The sequence below is a fragment of the Peromyscus eremicus genome, chromosome 20 (assembly GCF_949786415.1).
Source record: "Peromyscus eremicus chromosome 20, PerEre_H2_v1, whole genome shotgun sequence".
NCBI classification, from domain to species: Eukaryota; Metazoa; Chordata; class Mammalia; order Rodentia; family Cricetidae; genus Peromyscus; species Peromyscus eremicus.
The window spans coordinates 23,232,934-23,258,114 of NC_081436.1; the positions used below are offsets into that span (position 1 = coordinate 23,232,934).

Here is a 25,181-nt window from a genome sequence, read left to right on the forward strand (position 1 = left end):
TATGTTGGTGGAAGCGTCCGTCTTCTGGTTTTTTTTTTTTTCACTTTGTTTTTTTAATTATTTTTATTTCATTTGCATTGTTGTTTTGCTGCATGTATATCTGTGTAAGGATGTCAGATCTTGAGTTACAGACAGTTGTGAGCTGTCATGTGGGTGCTGGGACTTGAACCTAGGTCCTCCGGAAAAGCACTCAGTGCTCTTAACCACTGAGCCATCTCTCCAGCCCCTTTTTTTTTTGCACTTTCAGCTGTGGTGTTTTGCATGCCAATTTGAAGCCATTCTCAGGCGGGCGGGCGCCGTGGACCCTGCGGTGTGAAGGGGCTTCCTCTGTCTTTGTGATGCGTTTTCCCTCGTGTTTAAATAGCTGCGCCAGCCTTTTCCCTCAGCCTTTGCCTGCTGTCTGTCTGCACCTGTCAGTCTACTGTCCTTGCCTCACAAACACCCCTTGGAGTTATTTCGTGTAACTTGCGTCTGCTGGGATTTCATGCAGCCTGGCGTTTTAAAAAGTTGACCACGGTGTTAGTCCACTCAGTTTACGGAGTCACAGGACATTGGAACCTCTCTCATCTGTTCATCTTTCTCTCTTCTTGCTTGGTTGCCTTCCTCGGTTTTCTCCCTCTACCCTTGTGCACAGCACGGTTCTCAGAGTTTGCATACGTCTGGTGTTTACCCTAACCTTGGCAACTTGTGTTCTCAACTTATCCCTTCTTTATTTCGCTCCGGGATGTGTAAGAATCTTAGCACACGTCAACTCCGGTCGCCCTAGTTACTCAAGGCGCCTGTTGATTTTTCCGTCTGTTTTTCTCTGGAAAACGCGGTTTCTGCTTTTGTACCATCAGTGTTTTTCATTGTCTCTTCCTCAATGAATCAGACCTCTCTGTGTGCTGGTCTCTCCCCCCCCCCCCCCACCCGCTATCCCCAGTTCCTCGTTTGGAATTCCCCTCAGGGATGGTCAAATTCCTAGTGTCTGTCTTCGCAAATGTCTTTATTGTATCTTTGTTCTTAGCAGACATTTCCACGGGATATACAGTTCTGGATGATGCTAATTTTCTCTCGGGACCGGTACTTGCGTCCCCTGCCTCCTGGCTTCCTTTGCGCTTGGTAAAAACTCAGGTGTCCACATAGCATTCTCTTTTTTTTTCTCCGCCGGACATAGGTGTTTAGAGTTTATTTTAAGAATAGGGAACTACGGGATGTTTCTTAGCACTGGGTCACAGGGCTGGGGGAGGGGGGCGCAGCGAGAGGAGGTTGTTAAGAATCCGGGTTGTGGGGGTGGTGATGCTGAGGGGCGGCCCTGAGTCACCTCCTGGAGGTCAGAGCGGCAGGAACGAGGAGGAAGCGGGCGGTGTGGGGGCGACCCCTACCTGATCGCCATTGTAGAGAAAGGCTTGGGGGCTGCGTCGGGGATTAGGAGTCCGTTCGTTCGTTCGTTCCACACTTAGCTGCGACAAAAGTGCAGAAAACCGAGGAGGTGGAGAAGACCACTGGAGTCGAGTCTGTGGCGGGCTCTGCTGCCGGCAAAATAAAGCGTCTCCATCTGAGATAAACTGTTACTGCCTAGCCTGGACTACGCGCTCCGGGTGGGAAACCTTTGCTGCCCGCCCCCTCCTGCCGTGCCAAGGTCCCCGCCCGGCCTGGTCTCCTTTGTGGGAAGGGGAAGCAAATGACCGGTTTACTCCGCCTGTTTCTCATCTGCATAACACGGCCCCACACCACTTCAAAATTTCATTTTTATTTGATTTTTTGAGACAGGGTCTCTCTATATATAGCCCTGGCTGTCCTGGAATTCACTGTGTAGACCAGGCTAGCCTCGAACACATAGGTTAAAGATGTGAGCCACTATCTTCAGCATTAAAGATTTTTTTTTTGAATAGTTTATGTGTACGCGTGGTTGCCTGCTTGCCCACGTGCGTGCCGCGTAGGTCGGAGGAAAGCATTGAATTCCCTGGAACTATGGTTGTGAACCATGTGTGCCTTGGGGACCGAATCCAGGTCCCCTGAAAGAGCAGCAATTGCTCTTAAACACAACGCCATCTCCCCAACCCTTGTTTTAATTAATTTATTTGAGACAGGGTCTTATGTGGTTCAGGCTGGCCATGAACTCCCCCTGATCCTCCTGCCTCAGCTGCCCAAGGGTTGAGATCACAGGCCCGCTACTCTCGGCTTCAGGGCCACACCATTTCGGACCTTCCGGGTCACTTGGGAGGATTTGGGGGGAATGATCACGTCCAGCTCAGAAGCGGAAGAGAGAGATGGGGTGCACCGCCGATCGTTACGCTCAAACCCCAGGCTCCCAGTAAGTCGGGAGCATCAGACGCGCGGCCAGCCTCCCTACTTGGCTTGCAGGCGGGGCTAGGGAAAGGGGCGGGGTTAGGGAAAGGGGCGGAGTTAGGGAAAGGGGCGGAGTCCCGGCCGCGAGGGGGCGGAGCTGACCCTCTGGGCGCTCTCAGAGGCCCGCCCCCCTCCCCTCCTCCCCGCGCGCGCGCTCCCGCCCGCCCGCCCGCTCGCTCGCTGGCGCTGAGGAAAACGTTGCGCAGGTTCAAAAATGGAACGTCGGCGGCGGCGTGAGGGAGCGCTAGGGGGTGTGCGCGCGTGCGCGTGCGCGCCCGGCCGAGCCTGACGGGGTCCCCGCCGCCCCGAGCATCGCGCGCAGCCGCCGCGGCCCCCCGCAGCTCCACCCCCGGCCCGGCCCGGCCCCCGGCCCATCGCCCGCCGCCCCGCATGGAGCTGTCAGCCATAGGCGAGCAGGTGTTTGCGGTGGAGAGCATCCGGAAGAAGCGCGTGCGGAAGGTGAGGCTGCTCGGGGGCGGCTCCCGCGACGCGGCGAGGTCGCCTCCTGCTCCCCAGCACCGCCCCCTCCGGGTCGGGCCGGGCGGAGAGGAGTGCGGGGGGCACCTGGGGACCACCCTGCGCCGCTCGGTCGGCCCGCCTCGCAGCCCGCTCCTCACTTTGCCCGCCGCCGCCGCCGCCGCCGCCGCCGCGGAGGGCCGGCCCGTAGTTAAAGTTGTTGCCCGGAGATGCTGGTGCATCTGAGGCCATCTGGGATGGAGAGGTGGACGGGACTGGAGCGTCTCAGCTCCGTTCCGCCCCGCTCCCCTTTACGATCAAGTTTCGAGGAGGGCTGAAGCTCACGTTGAGGAAGCAACTTGCTAGTGCGTTCAGAGTCGAAGTGAGTCTCGAACTCGGTCCTCGGGGATTTTCAGTACCGAGCCCTTCGAAGTTGGCAGCAGAGCTTTGGGAAGGAAAAAAAAAAAAAAATCTCCCCTGGTCTCTGAAGTTTCCCTGTTGGACTTTGACCTTCCCGATCCCAACCCCCCCACCCCTCCGGGGCACACCTTTCTTCTCTTCCCCCCACCTTCCCCTCCCCCACCGACCAGCCGGGTGCCGCTCCGGAGCCTGGGCCACTGTTGTTGGGGCATCCTCGAAGCTCCTCCCCCCCGCTGCCAAGGCCTTCCACTCCTACCCTGAGATTTAAGGAGGCGGTTCTGCCGCGCTCAGGACCACACACCTCAGCCCCGAGTTTCCGGTCCAGACCTCAAGTGTGCGCTCTTTGTGCACGTGCTTGCCGAGGGGCTCACCCCGCAGCGTGAACTTGGATCTGGGCGCATGCATGGGAAAAAGTTCTTCTCTTGGATCTACACAAGGTCCCCTTTCCCTTTTCTCCCTGCAACGCCTTGAGAAAGCTCCTGGCGGCCACTTTCTCCCGCTTGACTGAAGTGCAGGCCGGGGGAGCACCTGCTGGGGGAGCCTCAGCAGGGGTTTGGGTGGACCCAGAGTGGGTGGCTTGGGGCTATGGCTGTCTGGTTTGAGCTGCCTCCCGTCCCTGCCTTCCCGGAGTACTAGACCGAAGCGGATATGGCCATCATCGCCTCCAACAGGGCACAGGGGTAGGTCAAAGAGGGAGCACTTCATTCGTTCAGCTCAGCACTCCAAACCTACACTGAGGCTGCAGTATGCTCCAGGTACCGCTCTGAGCCCGAGGCTCCCTTTTCTTAGAGCCAGCCTTCTGGCAAGGGACACAGATGCGGGCAGGATGAATGAGGAAGTAAATGCAGATGCCTCTGGCGGACGAGGTGCTTTTCATAAAGAACTGTCCACTGTGTGGTGCTAGGGAGGAAAGCTTTAGCTAGGTACTACAAATTAACCTCGAAGCTCGCCTATGGAGGTGCTTTACTCGGTGCGTGGGGCTGGGCTGGACGCTCAAAGACCCCTTTTCCTCCAGACTCCAGTTTCTAACAGGTGCAGGGCTGGCCGCCTTTCAGTGGGGTCCTTTTCTCTCCCAGAGAGAAAAACTAAGGTCTCCAGTAGCTTTCTTTGTAAACGTGAGGAATCATGGTCTTGGCTTGGGACTTTAGCCACTGTGCATGGCTATGCATCTACGCTTCCATGTGGTCTCAGTTTCCCTCTGTGACATGACCTCCTATCTTGGAGCCCAGCGATGTTTGGGACCAGATGCACCTCCCATGCTGCAGCGGGGAGGGCTGTGGGGTGGTCATGTGGTCGCCAGAGTTTGGGGCAGCGTCTCTGGGTTGAGAGGATCTGCCCAGAGCCTTGCCGCTCATAGACTGGTCAATACTGTTCTGCTGCGGAGGGTCCCTTGGCCTTTATTGTCCCGCAAGTGGTTGTGGGGGGGTGTGTGTCTCACTGTCTCTTTTTTTCTCTTCCCAGGGCAAAGTGGAGTATCTGGTGAAGTGGAAAGGATGGCCCCCCAAGTAAGGCTCTTTCCTGTGTGTGTCCCCTGCCTGTCATCCCCTCCCCACGCTGGCTTCAGCTCCTGTTGCTCTTGTGACTGAACAGCAAGCTCTAACTAAATCACTAGCTTTTCTAGGCCTCAGTTCCCCTCTGCTAGGGGGTGTTCTGATTGTCCCCTCATCCTGCCCCCGCTTCTGGCCATGGGAGTTAAGGCCCAGCACCTCGGCTTCCTCCATGGCTGCTGGCCAAGTGAAGAGGTTCCCCATGCTGAGCAGGCACAATGCTAGTGAGACAGGATCCTTGGGCAGTGGATCTCCAGTCCTCCGTGTAGTCAGCGTGGAGAGGGATGTAACTTGGGTCATCTTGCATTTGGACGGTACTCCCTTGCCTACAGAGTAACTCACCAGGCATCCTTTTTAAGTAGGTGTGATTCTGAGCTTTTCAGGTGAGGAAACAGTCAGAGATGGTAAGCAACTTGACTTAGGTCACACAGCAAGGGGAGGCAGTGCTGGGACTTGAACTAAGCCTGACCATTTTCAGGCCTCTCCTCTGTGTCTTCCCAGTATTCTTTCCTGGTGTCGTGGGGTAGAGAGTTAGATATGCTACCGGGTACAGCTGGTGGACCTCTGGTGTTGAAGCCTGATGAGGAACCTTCTCACTGACCAATCATCTCCCAGCAAAGAGTTGTTGGGGTTGGGAACAAGCTAGATGTAGGACCTCTTACTGGTTTGTGAATGCATGCTCTGCCCTGCCTCCTAGAGACTGGCTTCTGGAAACCCCCTCTGCTTTCCTGATGGCTCTGATAGCTCTGGAACTTTATTCTTATGTGTGTGTGTGGGTGGGGGACACGGACAGGGGGCGTATTGGGAGGTATGGAGGTGGAGGGAGAAGGCTGACTTGTGATTGGGTCCTGGGGTATCATGGAGGATGGTGGGAAGAGGGGAAGTCAGTCCCTGAGTGCCCCAGTTTCCCCCTCTACAAAGTGGGTTCAGTGGCCCAGGGCTTCGAATCTCTTACAGGCTGCTTAGCCTGGCAAGGTGAAAGGCCTGGGCATTGGTTCAGAGTGGACCACAGGCGTCCAGGTGGTGTGTGATGACACATTTGTCTACCCTTCCCAACACATCTTCCTTCCCCAGATGGCCTTCCACTGGTCACTAGTGGTCATCTGGACTGGGCAGAGAGGAAGGGAGTTAGGGCAAAGGGAAACAGTGACACGAACAGGGCTCAGTTTGCTGTCCACGTCCAGCTGCAGTTGACCACATGGACAGCTTCCCTGGCGGGAGGGGAGCTAGGCCTTTGAGAGCTCTCCCATTTCTTTCCAAAGCCATTGACTACATCACCTGAGGGTGATGCCTTCTGCGCCCTTTGCTTCTAGATTTCAGGCCTGGCTGCCTATTGGGCACTTATGAGGCCTTGGGCAACTCGTCACCTCTACTTGCTGGTATAATAATAATACTGAACCCCCAAAGCCTCTCAGAATCAGTGTCGTGAGAATTGAACTAATAGTACAGGGTCAGCTGAGGAGGCCTTTTAGGCTGTTTTTCTGTTGGAAGGAAAGATTCCATTCCAAATAGGAGCTTAAAGTTTCCTTAGAATAATATGTAGTCTTTTCAGATGGAGAAACTGAGGCTCAGAGAGAGGAGGTTATTACAGGAACATAACTGCTAACTCCCACCTCACAATTCCCGTTTCATATGATGCCGGCTGCCTGTGTGGGTCAGGTCCAGCTGGTTTTCAGAAAACTGACTTGGAGCAGAGGTTGAGAAAGTGTGGGGAGTGGGTGTTGTCTGGCCTGGGAGTCTTGGGCCAGGGTGAGATGCTCCCATTTTTGTAGCTCCTCTCCTCGTGGCTAAGTAGGGAACTACTTATTAGTAACTGTGACAGGAAGGTACCTCTGCCAGGCCACTGCAGAGCCATTTTGTTGCTGCCCATTTTCTCCCCAGCAAAGAGCAAACAACAGCCTCCCCTTCCCAGAGGATGTGATAGAGGGGAACTCTTGGATCCTCTGGGCCACCAGGCAGAGGGTGTTGCTCCAGGTGCTCTGTTCGCCCTAGAGACCCTTGGGTACTGCATTTTTGCCGCTGCCTGCCCAGCACCCTGCAGCTCCCCATCTTCATTCTTTCTCCCCACGCGTAGAGCTCCATCTTTTCAGAAAAAACTGCTCCCTGGAGCTTCAGTAATGACTTCATTTGCCAAGCTGCCAGTGTGAGAGCCCCAGTATGAGCCAGGCATCACCCACCTCAAAGATAGAGAGTCCTCATTTGAGATTCCGACCTAACCCCTGGAATACATGGCCAGCACCATGCAAGGGGCCCTGGGGTGCCTTGCTGTTAGCTTTTCCAGTGTCAGACTATCATGCCTCCTCATGAACTTTGGGTGATTGACAAGCTATGACGCAAGGCAAAACTCTTAACTTGGCTGTGCCTCCATTTCCTCATGTGTGGTGAAGCCCACTAGGAGTCACTAATGCACCCTGGCAGCCAGGTACAGAGCAGGGTGCCGCCTCCTCCTCGCTAGGCCCAGAAGCCTGGTTTTAGCCCTGGCAGCCATGCCCGCAACTCTAGGCTAGGGAAGCTGGTTTAATGAAGGCTTCTTGGATTTTATTATATGTCACACTCAAGTATGTGCGTCATGTGGCTTAACACAACTCAAGGCTAAGGAAAACAGGGAGACTCAGTTTAGAATGAGGCTCACAGTTGGGGCGGTTGAAACTGGAGTCATGGAGCTGCCGCTGGCCTGGCTCCGCGTGGCCCCAGCTCGCCCGGTTTCGTGTACAGCTCAGCAGGACCCTCCCCCACCCTGGAACAGCAGGCTAGAGCCCGGCGACCTGTCTTGCTTGGGGTGCTGCGCCCCACCCCAATCGCCTGACCCCCGCCTCGCGGGGGGACTGCGGAGAAGGGGCCGGCCGGGTGCGGTGGCGGAGCTTGTTTACCGGGCGGGGAGGCGGGGCGGGGCTACGGTCACGTGGTCGTGTTTATCTCCAGCGGGCAGGCGTGCCCCGCCCAGATAGGTTTCCAGTGATCCGGCTCCCCACTCTCACGCTGTGCTTGTGTGCGCCAGCGCCGGCTCGCAGCGTGCACCGGATGCCTGCAGCGTGCACCAGATGCCTGCAGCGGCACTTTGCGGCCAGTTTGGGACTCTCTGTAGGACCCTGCTGTTTCACTTTGCCTCAGGGGTTAGCGGTCCTCGCACCACCGGCCCTCCTGCTGCTCCCTTTCTCTGCCTTAGGACTTGGTTCTAGGGCTAAGGAGGGCCTAGATATAGGCAGTGATCCTCCCCCAGGGATGCTCCAGCTTGTGGGGAGCCCAAGGAGGTGACCTTAGGCAAGTTGCTTAATCTCTATGCCTCTTTTTTCATCTGTAAACTGGAGTGATTATTTAGGAACCTGCCGTGGTGTAAGATTATGGGGGATTTCTCAAGAGTAGACTGGTGTGTTCTTGTGACAGACAGTGGGGGCATTGTTCTTTAGATGAGGGAATTGGGGTGCAGAGAAGGGTAGAGACTTACCAGGAATCACACAGTAGCTGCAGCAGTAAGGAATGGGCCTGAAGGGGGGCAGGGCAGGCTAGAGATGCTGAGCAGGCAGGGAGGGTACAGTGGGCAGAGTGGCTCTCCCTTCGTTGGGCAGAAGGCATGAGTTCCACCTGCCCTGGTCGGGGCAGCTCAGCAGCTTTCCTGGAACACCTGGGGCTGAGGTGTGCGTTGCACTGGTCCTCCTTAGCAAGGGCCAGTTGGACCGGGATGGATGGTGGGGAGATGGCTGCTGGACTGGGAGAAGAATGCACGCTGGGGCTGGTGATGCTCACTGCTGAGACCTGAGAGGCAACCCAGGACCCCATGTGTCAGCTGAGTAACGAGGAGGAAGGAAGAAAGTTCTGTACCGGGACCGCTTGCCCCTCTGCATGGTCCAGTGTCCCTGAGACTTAAGACAAAGGTTTTAGCTCTTAGGATGTCTCTGCCTCCTTTCTCCCTGCTATGAGCCCTCCCACCCAGTTGCCTGCTTTCTCCAGGAGGACGTTGGCCTGAATCACAGAACATGGCCTTGTTTTATTTTTTTAAAAAATTATATAGCACTGGGGATTGGGGATTTAGCTCAGTGGTAGAGTGCTTGGGCCCTGGGTTCGGTCCTCAGCTCCGGGAAAAAAATTATATAGCACTGGACATGGTGGTGCAGGCCTTTAATCCCAGCTCTAGGGAAGTGGATTTCCTGAGTTGGAGGCCAGTTTGGTTCACAGAGGGAGTTCGGGACAGCCAGGGCTACACAGAGAAACCCTGTCTCAAAAAAACAAAACAAAACAAAAAACAAAAAAAGCAAAGCACGTACATACACATATATGTGTATGTGTATATAATTTGTTTATTTACATATACTTTATATGTGTATTATCATTTTATTTTATTCTTTGATAAATTCATGTGTGTATAATTTAATATCTTTATCTATCTATTTATTTATTTATTGTGTATATAGTGTTCTGGCATATATGCCTACATGCCAGAAGAGGGCACCAAATCTCAATATAGATAGTTGTGAGCCACCATGTGGTTGCTGGGAATTGAACTCAGGACCTCTGGAAGAGCAGCCAGTGCTCTTAACCTCTGAGCTATCTCTCCAGCTCCCATAATTTAATATTTTAAATATAAAAGATTTAAGAACTGGAGTTACAGGTGGTTGTGAGCCACTGTGTGGGTGCTGGGAACTGACTCAGGTCCTTTCTGCAAGAGCAGCGAGTGCTTTTAACTGCTGAGCTATCTCTCCAGTCCTAAATATGATTATATTTAAGTCCATTTCCCTCTTTTTTGGTTTGTTTGTTTGTTTTGTTTTGTTCAAGACAGGGTTTCTCTGTGTAACCTTGGCTGTCCTGGAACTCACTCTGCAGATCAGGCTGTACTTGAACTCAGAAATCCTGCCTTTGCCTTGGGAGTGCTGGGATTAAAGGTGTGCACCCGGCTTTCATTTCCCTTCATCTCCTTTTACTGGAACCATTCTTGCCAACGTGTCTCCGTGTGTGTGTGTGTGTGTGTGTGTGTGTGTGTGTGTGTGTGTGTGTTTGCTTGGAGTCACTGAGTTTAATTGTGATTGCTTGCTAATGTATGGATGTGGGTTATTTGCTGGGTCGTAGGTGTCTTACCAGTAGCCACACCTCTGAAGAAAAATGACTTCTTTCCTAGCAGCTGTGGACTTCCAATGGTTCCTCAGCTAGGGGCATAGTTTTGTGTGCTTCCTCCCTCATCCATACTGGAGTGTTGACAGGCTCCATTTTGTGCAAATAACCACCGCTCCTGTGAGTTCAGGAGTGTGGTAGTCATGTCATGTCCAGGACAGCATCTTACAGCACTCCCCATCCTCTGGCTCATACATTTCTTTCTGCCTGCTCTTCTGTGATGTTTCCTGAGATTTGTTGGAGAGGACTAATATAGATGTCCCGTTTAGGGCTGAGCACTCAAAATTTAACTCATGCTCAGCATTTCGACCTTTTTGTTTTGTTATGTTTTTATTTTTTCTTTTTCTTTTTATTTTTTTTTTCAGAGCTGAGGACCGAACCCAGGGCCTTGTGCTTGCTAGGCAAGCGCTCTACCACTGAGCTAAATCCCCAACCCCTGTTTTTGTTTTTCAAGACAGGGTTTCTCTGTAGCAGGCTTTCTTATTCTGTCAGCCCCCAAACCATGACACAGAGACTTATTAAATATGAATGCGCAGCCTTTAGCTTAGGCTAGCTTTTATAACTTAACCCATTTCTATTAATCTATGTGCTGCCCCAAGGCTCGTTTACCTCATCTACGTACTGTCCATCCTGATGATTTCTTACTTCCTCTGTGTCTGTCTGTCTGTCTGCCTGGCTCCCTTTTCTCTCTGCCCACAAACCCCGCCTATCCCTCCTCTGCCTATCTATTGGCCATTCAGCTCTTTATTAGACCAATTGGGCGCCTTAGGCAGGCAAGATGAAACAGCAGCACATCTTTACATAGTTAAACAAATATTCTATTCCACAACATTTCTCTGTGTAAAAGCCCTGGTTGTCCTGGAACTCACACTGTAGACTAGTCTGGCTTCAAACTCAGAGATCCACCTGCCTCTGCCTCCCAAGTACTGGGATTAAAGGCATGCACCACCACCACCTGGCTTCACACTGACCATTTTAGAGTCTGCATTAATTCTGCCCACTGCAAAAAGCAGCTTCTCTAAGATTGAAAACAGCACAGATCTATGGGTATAAACACTTAGAAGGCAGTTTGATAGCATGTCCCTTTAGCAAAACATCAGATAGGTTCCCTCCTAGGAACTATGATTTCCCCTCCATGGCTTTTAACCAAGTTTACAGCCCCAGACGTGAATTTTCTCTTGTGGAGTTGGCCTCAAATAAGTTCAGAAAGTGCTTAGTTACTTACCATTTATGCCTCTGTTATACCATTGGCAGTGTCTTACCTAGCCGGTCAATATTATAGCAAGCAAGGTTCACCACTGGGTAAGACTCTTAGTGACTTTTCTTCCCAGCAGCCTGCATGGTACCTTTCAGAACTATGAAAACTAACCAATAAGAAGCCCCCAGGTCACTTTTAGCTTGATTATCTAGGTCTTATAGTTAAAATATGTGGTGTCTTCAGTATCAGGGTCCTACTACCTAATTTTGGTGGGCAACCAAGAACAATGACAATAGCCTATTTTGTTTGGGCCCTCTGGCCTTCTTGTCAACTCATCGGGAGGCATCTCATGCCTGGCACTGAGATTTTCATTTAATAACCTGTGCTTTCTGGGAGCAATAGCATCCACTTATGCAGGATACCTCCATTCACAATCCTGTTTTTAAAAATACTGTGTGTGTGTGTGTACGTACAGGTGGGAAGGTGCATTCGAGTCTCCCTGTGGCAGTTAGAGTACATCTTGGTTCTGTCTACCTGGTAGGTACCAGGGAGCAAACTCAGATTGTCAAGCTGGGCAGCAAGTGCCTTTACCTGCTGAGCCATATTACCAACCCTTAATCTTTTTAAAATAAATGTGTGTAGCCGGGCGGTGGCGGCGCACGCCTTTAATCCCAGCACTCGGGAGGCAGAGCCAGGCGGATCTCTGTGAGTTCGAGGCCAGCCTGGTCCCCAAAGCGAGTTCTAGGAAAGGCGCAAAGCTACACAGAGAAACCCTGTCTCGAAAAACCAAAAATAAATAAATAAATAAGTGTGTGTGTGTGTGTGTGTGTGTGTGTGTGTGTGTGTGTGATGGTGATAGTGATAATGATAATGGTGATGATTATTTTTAGTCCGTGTATGTGTGTGGTTATGTGCACATGAGTGCAAGTTCCCAAGGAGACCAGAAGAGGGCACTGGACCCCCAGGAGCTGGGTGTACAAGAAGTTAAGAGCTCCCTGACCTGGGTGCTGGGAACTGAATTCCTGCTTCTTGCAATAGCAGCACGTGCTCTTAACTGCTAGGCCATCTCCAACCTCTATGTTTTAAAAACTAGCTTACAGATTAGTGGTTTTCCATTGACTTTTCATACATCGGTAGTTTTGATTGGCTCTCTCCCATCCCTTGTTCTCATCCCCACTTAAGCCTTTTTCCACCCCTGGCGTTCTGCTCCACTCTACTCCCCCTCCCACTTCAAAACCTTTCCCTCTGTCTCATGGGACCTTTCTAGTTTCCTGACCTCCACAGACACTGCAAATTAACACAAATCTGAAAATCTGAAACTAGGCTCCATCTGTATGAGGGAGGGCATGTGGTGTTGGTCTTTCTGGACCTGGGTTACTTCATTTACTGTATTTTCCACTCCCATCCATTTTCCTGTGAATTTCTAGTGTAATTTTTCTTCACATCTGAATAAAATCCCATTGTTTATGTGCCACATTTCACTATCTGTTCATTGATGAACGTCTAGGCTAATTCCATTTTTTCGCCATGATGAACAGAGCAGAAACAAACACAGGTGAACAAGCAGCTCTGTAATAGTCTTTAAGTACATGCCCAGGAGTGGTGATTGAGCCCATGCCTCTTTTTTTTTTTTTTTTTTAATTGAGACGGTCTCACTATTGTAGTTCTGGCTGGCCTGGAACTCAGTATGTAGACCAGCACACCCAGGCATCCATCCATCCATTTTTAATTAAGAATTTTATACTTGCTGGGTAGGGGTGGTGCACTCCTTCAATCCCAGCACTCAGGAGGCGGAGGCAGGTTGATCTCTGACAAGGCTAGCCTAGTCTACAGGTCAAGTTCCTAGACAGCCAGGGCTACACAGAGAAACCCTGTTTCAAAAAAACAAAAGAAGATTTTCTACTTGTATTCCCACTTACTTCTTTAGAGTTTTATTTATTTTTGTTCTTTTAAGATACCTGTCATCACTAGATGTTTAGCAGACACCTGTTATGGGCGAGGCTGAGCGAAGGGGCTGCAGGCCTTGCCTGATGGCTGGGGCTGGGGCCAAGCAACATAAAAAACACAAATAGCAAAACCCTTCCTCTGCCAGGCACTAGTGTGAACGGCCTGAGACCTTTAGTCAGTACTTGAGTACTGAGAGAGGGACACGGAAGCACGGGGCTGCTGAGTGTGTAGTTCAAGGTTACACAGTCAGCTAAGATCAAAGCTGGGATTTGAACCCAGATAGGCTAGCCCCAGAGCCCCTGGCAGGCTGTGGGATGAGGAACGGAGGCATCCTTAGGCCTCAGGAGGATGTTAGAGCTAACTGGAGTCTGTAGTAGGAGTCTGATCACAGTGTGGCATGAATGGGGGGGGTTGTGACATCACACACCTCCCGAAGGCCTAGGCTAGGGCTCATACCACACAGGGCCAGGCCAAGGCTAGGTGGTGGGCTGGCACAGAGCACAGCTGCAGCCTTTGTGACACTGGTGGTGGCTGGGCAGCGCTGACCTTTTGTTCTTCTCCCCAGGTACAGCACATGGGAGCCAGAGGAGCACATCCTGGACCCCCGCCTTGTCATGGCCTACGAGGAGAAGTAAGGGCCCTGCCGGTTCTGGGCCTGGCCTGAGGCCAGCTCCAAGATGTCTCAGGAAGCCTGCCAGTGGCTTGGCCCTGGGCAAGAGTCTTTTAGGGCAGGGTGGGTTAGGGGGTGTGTGGCAGGGACAGGTGGTGGACACCTAAGACCTGTTCCTGTATCCTGTTGATGTCTCCCTATCTGGCAGCTTTTGCCCTCCTGTGGCTTCTGAGTCCCAGGCTGAGGATTCATTCAGAAGCACTGACAGATGTATCTCAGGTGGGAACGACAGCATCTGGCTCTCCCTGTCAGAGGAGGAAGTCTGATGAGGTCAAGCAAGGCCAGGGATGTGAGGAAGGCTTCCAGCTTGGCCTCTGACCTCCTGTCAGCACCCTGAGAGTCATGATTCCACCCTTCCCATGGGCTTCACTGCTCCCACCTGGACCATGGAGTGTGGCACAATTTAGTTTTAAATTACGTGTGTAATTCACACACACGCGCACGCACACACGTGCCGCAGCGCATGTGTGAAGGTTAAACAGTGACTGGCATTGGTTCTCTCCCAGGGAACTCAGGTTGTCAGACTTAGGGTAGAAAATTCAGATTCTACAAGAGCAGCCAGTGCTCTTAACTACTGAGTCCTTTCTCCAGCCCTTCATCATTGCTCTTAACTCATTATGATGGTGTTCCTGTCCCACACTTTCTCTCTGTTCTCTGCTTCTTGGTGAGATCTTGGTCTAAAACAGTGGTTCCCAACCTGTGGGTCATGACCCCTTTGGGAACCTTTTTACAACCCTTTTACAGGGGTCACCTAAGCCCATCAGGAAAACACAGGTATTTACATTATGACTTTTAACAGTAACAAAATTACAGTTGTGAAGTAGCAATGACAATAATTTTATTGAGGCGGGTCAGCACAACACGAGGAACTGTGTTAACGGGTTGCAGCGTTAAGAAGGTTGAAAAGCACTGGTCCTAAGGGTTGTGTCACTGAGAGAGTCTTGTGGACTGTCTTGGTTTTCTGAGACAGGGTCTCACTCTATAGTCCTATAGAGGAACTCACTGTATAGACCTGGCTGGCCTTATACTTGTAGCAATCCTCCTGCCTCTACCTCCCAAGTGCTGGAATTACAGACATGTGCCACCATGCCCAGGTGTGTGGACTGTCTTAGATTGTGGCAAAGAAAGTGGGAAGGATCCAGGCCAGGTGCCCATTCCTCGAATCGAGATCATTGCCTGGCAAGGTGTGGTAGCTCCCACCAAGAAGACCAGTTTCCAGCATTTGGGGAAGACTGGTTTATGGCTAGCCCAGAGGAGGAGATGGCCTAAGGTCACCCAGCCATAGTGGAGAATGAGCGAGCTCCCGGCCCCACCTGTGTGTTGTCTCTGGGGTCTTCGTGGTGGGCTGCAGGAGAATGAGTGGAGGGCACGGAGACTGAGTAAGAGGATGCAGTGTCCCCATGTCTTTGGCACTGCTGTGTGGAATCTTGAGTTGTGTCATATAGGTTGAGGGAGGTTTTGGAAGGAGGGCACCCTGCAGGGCTCTCTTCTCCTCCCCCAGCCAATTAGCTGAGGCAGGGCCCTTTCTCTGCAGATTCCAGTAGGTCCCAAATAGGATGGCTGGGTCGATCTCCCCTTACCAAGGAACTTGCGATAATACTTAGTGCCCCAAGACACTGAAGGCCAGCTGGGTTCTTGCTGAGTGAGAGTGTACAGCAGAGCTCCATTCTTACGGGGTCCCCAGTAGTATAGGCCGAAGAGCCCTGTGTGGCCCTGGAGTGTAGCAAGGACCTGTATGTTTTCAGAGGAAAGGCTAAGCCCTGGAAGTTGAATGCCGACCCCACTGTTAGGGCCCCAGAGAGCAGTGGGGAGGGTGTGGGATGGCCTATGTCCCCAACCCAGGCGCGTGATGGGGGCGGGGGTGGGGGGTGGTGGTGGTGGTGATGCTTCACTTAGATGTCACCAGTGTTTATTTTTCTTCTGCTTCCTTCTTTGTACTCCCAGGGAGGAGAGAGACCGAGCGTCAGGGTATAGGAAGAGAGGTCCGAAACCCAAGCGGCTTCTGCTGCAGGTAACCACTGTCTCTGAGCCTCCCCCTTGCCCTGCCCGACCCTGTCTGCCCCCACCTGCATGTGCACCTGGAGCCCATCTACTCACCCTACCCAGCCCACCCAGTGAACTGACACTCAGTGGGTGCATTTCAGTAGAAGGGGTTGGTCAAAGGCCACGTGTGGAGCTGGAGCCAGGGAAGTCAGCCTGGGTTGGGGACTCCGGCGGGCCTGAGGGTAGACATGTAGCCAGTCTTTGAGAACTTGAAATGTTGTGAGTAAGCCTTTTTGTTGCTCCACATCTCTAAACACAAAATAACCGAGGACCTTAGTGTTGAGGAAACCTGGCAGGCTAGGATTGCAGAATCCAAGAACCAGACACCCTTAGCATTCTGAACATGACCTTGAAACAGCAGACTTATAGATCCATGTTCTCTTTGGATGGGAAGAAGACCGTGAAGCCTGTATTGTCCTGCCTTACAGAGGTTTCTGCTCATTCTCAGGATGCCTTAAGTCTTGGCATAGAAGCCAAAAGAGTATGAAGCCACGCGGGTCAGTGGTTCTGGGCAGGTCTGAGTGTGTTCTCACCTGTGAGGGGTGGATGAAAGTATGCGTTCTTGATTTCATAAGGCCCAGCTGGGCATTTGGCTCGTACGTGTTTAACCACTCCTGGTGCTGGATTACTTCGGGGTCTCTTTAGTGGACAGAATGGCTCGCCTTTAGGCGGAGACGACCCATGGGGTCTGTCATAAACTGGCCTTTACTAGACATGCACCCAGCACACGTCATAAGTGGACACGTTCCCTCTCTATATCTAAGCGGGGGAGTTGTAGCAGTCACCTACTGCCGTGTGACAAACTCCCCCAGCACAGCAACTTGAAAATGGAACTGTTATTGTATCATGTGGCCTCTGTGGGTCCAGAAGGTGGTGCGGCCTCAGCTGGTTGTGGAGTGCCTCAGATCCTTTCTGGATGGTTCATGTGCCAGTGAAGCGGTGCTGGAGGTTGGCGGGTCCTCTTGTGTGGGTGTCCTCACAGTCAAGTAGGTGCTGGAGGTTGGCGGGTCCTCTTGTGTGGGTGTCCTCACAGTCAAGTAGGTGATCAAACAGCAAGGGAGGCGCCGCAGTGTGTTTGTGGCCTTGCCTGGAGTCACACTCTGCAGAGGTCCAGAAGGCAGTGCTGACGGACACAGGCTAGTGTCTCTGTCTCCCTTTGATGCAGTCCTGACAGCTCAGCCAGGCTTGGGCTTTGCCTGGGGTCACACAGCGGGGTAGAATCCAGCTCTGACTGGAGGTGGCAGGGTGAGGTCACAAAGACCAAAGGATCTTGCCGTCTCCTGAGGGCTGGCTTCAGGGCAAGCTTTGAGGTCCTCTGGCAGCCTTCTCACCCTGCCAGTGACGTCCGTATGTGCACAACAATGAGCAGGCGGAGTGGAGTGTGGGGCTGGCGGGTGTCATCACTTCCTCCACCTTGAGGGTTGGTGACCTCATGGCCCCATTTGATTGGCATATGGCAGAAGATGCTGTTCCAGAGTAATATGGGATTTTCTTTGGTCTTGATCTAGGGAAATTTTTTTTTTTGAGCTGTGCAAATTTTACTCCAAGTTGGGAGGACAGACTCCCCATTCTAGAGTTCCAGCCCTTAGGTGTGTGTGTGTGTGCGCCATCCTGCTCTGCTTCACCGAGGTTGAGTTGGCAGCAGAGACCCAGGCCCTAGAGAGGCCCATGGCAGTTGCCTGCAAAGAACAGGTGGAGTGCTGTTTCTGCAGGCTGGACTTAGCCTCTGCCATCTCCCTGAAGAAGCCCTTTCAGCTTTCAAGGCTCCTTGGGAGGCAGACTCCTCTCTAAAAGGCAAAAGCCTCCTCAACGTGTCTACTTCAGAAATCGAGTTTTGTTTGTTTGTTTGTTTTTGTTTTTGTTTTTTAACTTTGAATAGCACTCGCTATCAAATCCAGGGCCGTGCACGTGGTGGACAAGCGCTGTGCCCCACTGAGCTGTGCCCCTACCCCCGTGGGTTAGTTTTCGGTACACTAGTGTGCTGCCCTGCTGTGGGTCAAAGGAATAAGCCCTACAGCCCTGACCCTCAGCTCTGGGGAGACAAGGCCCATGCTGTGGCCAAGAGGGATGACTGAACTCAGCGAGTGTGGGGCTGGGCTGGTGTGGGCCCCTGGACAGCGGTGCAGATGGAACAGATGAGACCTGGGTCCCCTGGGGGAGTTACAGGACGAGCAGAGGAGCCGCAGTGGGAGGCGGGCTGACCGCGCCCCGGCTTGCCCCTGCTTGCCCCTGCAGCGGCTGTACAACATGGACCTGCGGAGCTCCCACAAAGCCAAGGGCAAGGAGGAGCTCTGCTTCTCTCTGACGTGCCCACTCGGCAGCGGGAGCCCCGAGGGGGTGGTCAAGGCGGGGGCAGCTGAGCTGGTGGACAAGGGCCCCTTGGTGCCCACCCTGCCCTTCCCACTCCGCAAGCCGCGCAAGGCCCACAAGTACCTGCGGCTCTCACGCAAGAAGTTCCCGCCACGCAGCGGGTCCCACCTGGAGAGTCACAGCCATCGACGGGAGCTCTCCCTGCAGGAGCCACCAGCCCCAGATGTCCTGCAGGCCGCCAGCGACTGGGAGCCTGTGGAGCAGCCCCCTGAGGAGGCGGGTAAGACGGTCGGTCATCCTGAGACCTCAGACCCTGAAAGGCCCCTGACCTTTGTCCAGTGGGGCTGGAGACCATGCAGCTGTGGAACAGTGAGGACTGATTTGGGCCTGACCCCTGCCCATCCGATCTAGCCGGGCAGGTGCATGTGTAGCCTCCTAAGCGTCCATTGGGGGACAGGCTGCGTGCTACCATTACTGCTAACTGACCACTTTGTGCCAACCTGTGCCTCATCTGTGTCTTTGTCCCATGTCCCATGACTGCAGCAGAAGCAGACCTGGCCAATGGGCCCCCTCCCTGGACACCCACGCTCCCCTCAAGTGAAGTGACCGTGACTGACATCACCGCCAACTCCGTCACCGTCACCTTCCGTGAGGCTCAGGCTGCCGAGGGCTTCTTCCGAGACCGCAGTGGGAAGCTGTGAACAGCGGCTTCCCTTCTTCTTAAACTGTGTTCCTTGGGGCTTGGGTGAGGAATTCCAGAGACAGGAGGGGCTGGGAGCACAACAAATACTTTATTTAAGAAAAAAAAGCAGAAGCATGGGGAAGACCCCACCACCCTGCCCTTGCCCCATGAGGGTTGTTTACAAAGGGGCCTCTGGGACAGGGAGGGAAGGCCAGTGTTGTCTGGTTCTCATCTCCAGGGCAGATGGGGATGGGCTCCCCTGCCCAGTATGTCTCTGTCATTATCTTACAGAGGCTGATCCTAGGAGTCGGAGGAGCCCAGGAGGTCCAGACCTTGCCTTGGCAGTCACCCCAGCTTTCTGGTGGTGTCCCCTCTCTGTTCCTTGGCTTGGGTCTTTACTATGAACTTTCCACTCCAGCTTTGTGGTGGGACATGGAGGCTGGCTTTGGCCACCAGGGGCAGGATCAGGACAAAGGGTGTGGACTGGACCAGAGAAGAGGTTGCCTACCAAGCCTCCTCTGAATGTCCTGTCCCCTCATCACTGGCCTGTGTAGAGATGCCCATGAACACATCCAGCCACCCCAGTGTGTACACACTGCCTGTGTGTGTGTTCACACCTGCCCCATGTTTATAGACACCTTTAGAAACTGATCAGGTGAACATGGCCTAATTCACAGCACAAATGAACGTGCCACGGCACCGTCACTCCACCTTGCACATATGACATGGGACAGGATCAGACAGCTTGGGCCCACCCTGGGCCTGATGATGGCATCTGATCTCCCAACCACAGATAGAACCAGGCTCCAGGTGTGCCGGCTGCAGATGCTTCCGCACAGGATTGTAGACACTTGGCCCTTCCTTCCTCCCACAGGAGTTCATGTTCTTTCTGACTCAGGTGACTTTTCAGCCCTTCCAGCCTCCCCCCCCACCCCCTTCTCTACCCTCTCTTGTGGCTCAGCTGATCTGGGCATCCATGGATGCCAGTGGGTGTGGGCAGTCAGGGAGGGAGTATCCCCCACTTTCTCAGGGCAGTTCTTGTCTTCTGTGTTCCCTCCCCACCCAACCTGAATGGCACAGCTAGGGATGACCCCTCACACCCTGTGGGGATTGAACCGTGGTACATGGTGAGTCAGGCTGCTCACAGGCCTGTGCTCCTGTGAGGGGAGCAGTTCACTGCTTTGCAAAGGTGTCCTGGAGGCTGACACTTTCCTCCCTGAGGAGGGGCAACTCCTTGGTCATTGCATTGCTCTCTTGCCCCTGCAGCCCCCAGTTCTGCTGTGTTTTTAGGAGGCCAACAGAGTTTGTGTGAGCAGGGGCGGGGCCACTCACTCCTAGACTCTCCCATTCCCGAACCAAAGAGCCTGTACCCTGTGTCTGTCTGGGATTCTGTCCTCAAATTTCTCAAGTCCCTGGTCTCCCCCCTCCTCCTCCTCAGTTCTTAGTTGTCCAGGGTTAACTCAGTGCTTCCATTGGGGGCAGTCTCCTGTGGGTGACCTGCTTCACCTCCGTCCTGGAACCTGAATCGTGAGAATGTCGGGGTGGGCTAGGGAAAGGAGAGTCAGGAGGAGCCCCAGCTCAGAGAAGGTGAGGGTGGGTGGCGAAAGCTTTTCTTTGCAGCTGGGTTTGCTCCCCCACAATACTGGGGGACAGCATCCTGTGGGGGTCATGCTCCCCATCCCTAGGGGCATGAGACTAAATGCCTGTGCAACTTGGACCAGGAGGCTCCAGTGGGGAGAAGAGGCCTTTCCGGGCAGCTGTCTTCTGTCTTCAGCAGTAGGCAGTGTCCTTTTCTCCCATGTGGCCCTTTATGAAACCCACCAGCTTGGGGAGATTGTGGCCTAGGCTGGGATCCCTCAGGGCAGCCATGTGGCTCTGGACTGCTGTGGACTGGTTCCCTAGGGAGAACGGCTGCAAGCTTTGAGTGGCTACACAGGCTTCTCCCAGCCTGAAGCTACCCAAGTGGACAGTACCCCTACACACACTAACCCCTACAAGGCCAGTACTCGAGTGAGGAGTGGTGGCCGCCTGCCTATCTTCCCCTTGGCCCCACCCACTTGAATGTAGAGGTTGGGGTGAAGATGTGCCTCAGCCTCTGGTGTGGGCACTTGAAGTGCCACAGCTGAGCCCATTCGGGCTGTGTGGTTATCATCTGGTAAGATGGTGATCTCATTGCCAAGTTCCTCCCACCTCCTGCCCACTGGGGAAGGAGCTCAGTGTCAGTGAGGTGGTAGAGTTTTTTGCTTTAAGTGGCGGACCAGACCTGGCCGCCAGGTCTCAGCACAAGACCGCTTCCTTTGCACAGAATGAGCTCCGAGCTTTGTTCAGACTACATGAATGTATTGGGAGGGATTGGGATGGGGCACAGACCTTCCCCTGGGGGATGTGTGCTGGGGAGAATCAGCAGGTGCAGAGTGCAGTTTTATTTTTGTACTGATGGGTAAGAGACTGTATAGCATCTATTTATTTAGATGATTTGTCTGGTAGATGAGGCAAAAATTATTAAAAATACATTAAAATGATTTAAACATTCCTGTGTGTCTGATTATTTCTTTTGGTGTCATAGCTGTGTGACAACCAACTCCCCACCCCAAGACTACATCCTAGGTTGGTCTCCAGGTCTCCCAACTATAGTTTGTGATCTGGGACAAATCATTCAGTCTTCCGAACCCTCTAGACCACCAGTGGAAATCAGCTGGGGACAGAAATGAGACTACTGTGTCAGTGGGTAGGGCCCCTGCAGTGTCATCAGGGACTGGATCTGCTTCTGTGGGCTTTGTTCTGCATTTCCCCCCAGAGTATCTTGTTCTAGAACTTTGGAGTCAACAGCCTGGGGCTCTGCAGTCCCAGGTTAGAGAACCCAGGTCTACTGTGAGGCTAACTCATGTTCACACAGGCTCTGCACCCCTGACAGCCCTAGACAGGCAGGCCATGCACAAAGCTTGGTGGGTGAGTCTGAGTACACCTGTGCTTCGGTTCCTCACTGGCTTGCAGGGTGGAACTGGACAGGAACCTGGAGGACGGTCAGACTGATGCAGTTGTCTGGGCAGAGGATAGCAGTGGCCACAATAAGGGATATTGTATAGGAGGGATGCTTGTGCTGGGGGTGTAGGAAGGCAGGAGAATTGTCACACTCAGCACTGATTGAATGAGGTGGGGCATGTGTGTGCATACACACCAAGATCATGCCTGAGCTTCCAATTGGAACATTGGGTAATTGTTTGGACCCCATCTGTAAGGAGACAGGGAAAAGAAGTAGATTTAGGGGTGTTCTGAGTTATCCCCAAAGCTGAGCCTGAGACCAGGATGTTCTGTGAGAGAAGAATGTTTTGGGGGTGACTTGGGAGCAAAGTGAGAGGTTTGAATGAATGGAAGAATGGACAGCCACCACTGTGGTCACTAGGGTCAATTGTGAAATAAGACTGTCTGAGATGTACACTGCATTGCCCAGTCCCGAGAATGGGGTGGGAGGGAAGCCCCTCATTAGGTGGCTGGCCCTACATGTGCTCGTGTCCACCTCCCTAACCACCTGCCTGTGGTATTGAACCTGGACTAGAAAGTGACATCTGCTGTCATTTGACCTGCAAAGAGGCCTTCCGCATACCATCCACAGCCAAGGTCAGAGGGGATGTCAAGAAAGCCACTGGAGGTGTGGTGTCTACTCCTGTTCTACCTAGCTCAACCCCACGGTAAGCGTACACTCTTTGGGACTCTCCAAAGAGGTGGCCTATGAAAACACAACAAAAGAGACTCAAGAACTTTTTGTCTGTTTTGTTTTGGCTTTGTTTTGTTTTTCGAGACAGGGTTTCTCTGTGTAGTTTTGGAGCCTGTCCTGGATCTTGCTCTGTAGACCAGACTGGCCTCGAACTCACAGAGATCTGCCTGCCTCCTCTGCCTTGGATTAAAGGCGTGCACCACCACTGCCTGGCTTTTTATTTATTTTATTTTTTTATTTTTTTGGAAGAACCTCTTGGTAGGATGGCCATTGGTCCTTGGAGGCCCTTCATACTGGCCCCAAGGTTGCAGTGAACCGTATCCATCTCCTGCTTCGCCCTCCTCCACTGGCATACCCACTGATCAGTACATTCGTCTGAGGGGACCAGGAGGGACCAGTATAGGAGAGATGCTTATGCTGAAGATGTAGGGAGGCGGGAGAATTGTCACACTCAGCCCTGATTGAATGTGGGGTGAGGCATGTGTGTGCATACACACCAAGATCGTGCCTGAGTTTCCAATTGGAACATTGGGTAACTGTTTCATCGGAGGGGACCAGTTACCTTCCCTTCATCAACCAGGCCTTGCTTCCTATACTGTCTTAGTCTCCACTAGGGATGAGAACAGTAAGACTGCCCAGGGACAACTCCAGGTTCCAGCAAGCTCCCCTCTCTCTCCTGGATGTGAAGCAGTAACCTCAGGACCAGTGGCAGCCTCGAGTAAGTGCTGTGTTAGCTTGTTTCTCCTGTTGACCCACTGGCAGCTTCTGAAGAGCATCCCGCACTGCTCCCCTGGCAACAGGACCTCTGATCCTTTCCACAGGAGGAGCAGATTCGACAAGTCCAAGAAAGGACATACTTAGCTTCCGGTCCTTGCCATTTCCTGGACATGGCAGTGTTCACTGGGCATGTGTACTGGGTCTTACAGAGGTGCCACCTGCACAGACACCCCTCTCTGGGCTGTATAATTCATTGTCCCCACCGGCTGGCTGCCCTGGATAGTGTCACATGGGGTAGGGCAGCGGGTCTGATGACCATGCTCACATGGCAGCATCCCCTTCCCCCCAACTAGGAGGCTGCTGCTACTGAAAGCCTGTGTGGTAAGTCCCGTGTTTTGTCACCCATAGGTGGCAGCAAGGACCTAGGTGATGTGCTGTCTGACTAGGTGTTAAGCAGATATAAATGACTCTGAAGCAGTGGTCCTCACCCTTCCCCGTGCTGTGACCCTTTCAGACAGTGCCTCGTGTTGTGGTGATCCCCAACCATAAAATTATTTTCATTGCTACTTCATAATTTTGCGACTGTTATGAATTGTAATGGAAATACCTGATATGTGACCCCCCAGAGGGGTCACGACCCACTGGTTGAGAACTGTTGCTCTAAAGGGTCAGGAGTCCCATGGTGACCAACTAGCCATTACACTGGCAAGTGGCCTCCCGGAGGCTCAGCATCATGAGGGACCCTCCGTCAGTTCCCGCCTCTGACGGATGCTGAACCCTCAGGTAGGCTCCGCTGCCCATCTCACCTGCTCCAGGGGCTGTGCCACTGGGCAGACGCTGGGGTGAGGACTGAAGTTGGCCGTCACCCCCTGTCAACAGGTGGAGGGGGAGTGAACCTCCCACCCTCGTGTTTCCTGAGAGTCCTCTGTGGTGCTTGTTCTCCTTGCAGGTCTCAAGCCGTACATTATGTACACCTGCAGTCTCCGTGTTGAGCCTAGCCTGTATATAGGCTGGGTCTACATAGTGAGTCCCTCTTTTACAAATAAGTAAATAAGTAAGTAAGTAAATAAATAAATAAATAAATAAATAAATAAATAAATAAATAAATAAAAATCCAGGTAGGAGTCAGACATGGTACTACATGCCTTTAAGAGTACTTTCCAGCTGGGTGGTGGTGGCGCACGCCTTTAATCCCAGAGCCAGGCAAATCTCTGTGAGATGGAGGCCAGCCTGGTCGAATTCCAGGACAAGCTCCAAAGCTACACAGAGAAACCCTGTCTCGGAAAACAAAACAAAACAAAACAAAAACCCAAAAAACAAAAAAACAAGAGTACTTTCCAGGGGCTGGAGAGCTGGCTCAGCAGTTAATAGCAATGGCTGCTCTTCCAGAGGACCCGGGATCAATTCCCAGCAACCACATGGCAGCTCACAATTGTCTGTAACTACAGTTCCAGAGAATCAGACACCCTCACACAGACATGAATGTGGACAAAACACCAATGCACATAAAATTAAATTAAATAAAATCTTTTTTTTTAAAAGTACTTTCCCAGCACTCTGAAAATAGAGGCAAGCAGCTGTTTATGAGTTTGAAGCTAACTTGGTCTACATAGGGAATACCAGGCAGCCAGGGTGTTACAAAACCCAAACAAAAGGCTGGGCGTGGTGGCCCGTGGGCGTGGTGGCCCGCACCTGCAGAGCCTGCTTACTCAGCGGAGGGAGGGTCGAGGAGCTCAAGGTCATCCTTGGCTATGTAGCAATTTTGAGGCCACCCTGGGCTATGTGAGACTCACCAAAAAAAGAAAAGAAAGAAAAAAAGAAATGCAGGAATTGAAAAGGAGGGATGGAGGAGGACACTAACAGAGTCCGGGCTGACACTGTTTGCATTAAGTCAACTCAGCATCCCACCACCTGGAGAGCTCAGCATCCCACCACCTGGAGAGCTCAGCATCCCACCACCTGGAGATCTCAGCTCCTTTACACAGAGACTCCCAGGCTGATAGCCCCCTGCAGAGGGAGAGGGAGTCCAAAGAGCTCAAGGC

The 25,181-nt window shown here is 52.7% G+C and overlaps 1 protein-coding gene across 3 annotated transcripts; it reads left to right on the top strand.

Moving 5' to 3' along the window:
• Positions 1 to 2,638: 2,638 nt before the first annotated feature.
• Cbx7 (chromobox 7) lies at positions 2,639 to 21,239 on the top strand. Of its 3 annotated transcripts, XM_059246999.1 has the most exons (7): positions 2,639 to 2,790; positions 4,669 to 4,712; positions 13,568 to 13,633; positions 15,617 to 15,683; positions 17,951 to 18,305; positions 18,569 to 18,770; positions 19,501 to 21,239. In XM_059246999.1, exons 1-6 carry the CDS (start codon positions 2,722 to 2,724, stop codon positions 18,724 to 18,726), a joined length of 759 nt encoding a protein of 252 aa, XP_059102982.1. In that variant the 5' UTR covers positions 2,639 to 2,721; the 3' UTR covers positions 18,727 to 18,770; positions 19,501 to 21,239. The 3 variants fall into 3 exon arrangements, with proteins under 3 accessions (XP_059102982.1, XP_059102983.1, XP_059102985.1); XM_059247000.1 differs by having other exon boundaries at positions 2,648 to 2,790; positions 18,128 to 18,305; positions 18,569 to 21,239; XM_059247002.1 differs by having other exon boundaries at positions 2,650 to 2,790; positions 18,233 to 18,305; positions 18,569 to 21,239.
• Positions 21,240 to 25,181: the final 3,942 nt, after the last annotated feature.

What these genes read in the sequence shown, in the direction of transcription:
- Cbx7 (XM_059246999.1), top strand. Translation starts at nt 2,722, where the DNA reads ATGGAGCTGTCAGCCATAGGCGAGCAGGTGTTTGCGGTGGAGAGCATC. An exon ending in GGAAGAAGCGCGTGCGGAAG is followed by an intron (nt 2,791 to 4,668) that starts GTGAGGCTGCTC and finishes TTCTCTTCCCAG; the next exon opens with GGCAAAGTGGAGTATCTGGT. An exon ending in CCAAGCGGCTTCTGCTGCAG is followed by an intron (nt 15,684 to 17,950) that starts GTAACCACTGTC and finishes TTGCCCCTGCAG; the next exon opens with CGGCTGTACAACATGGACCT.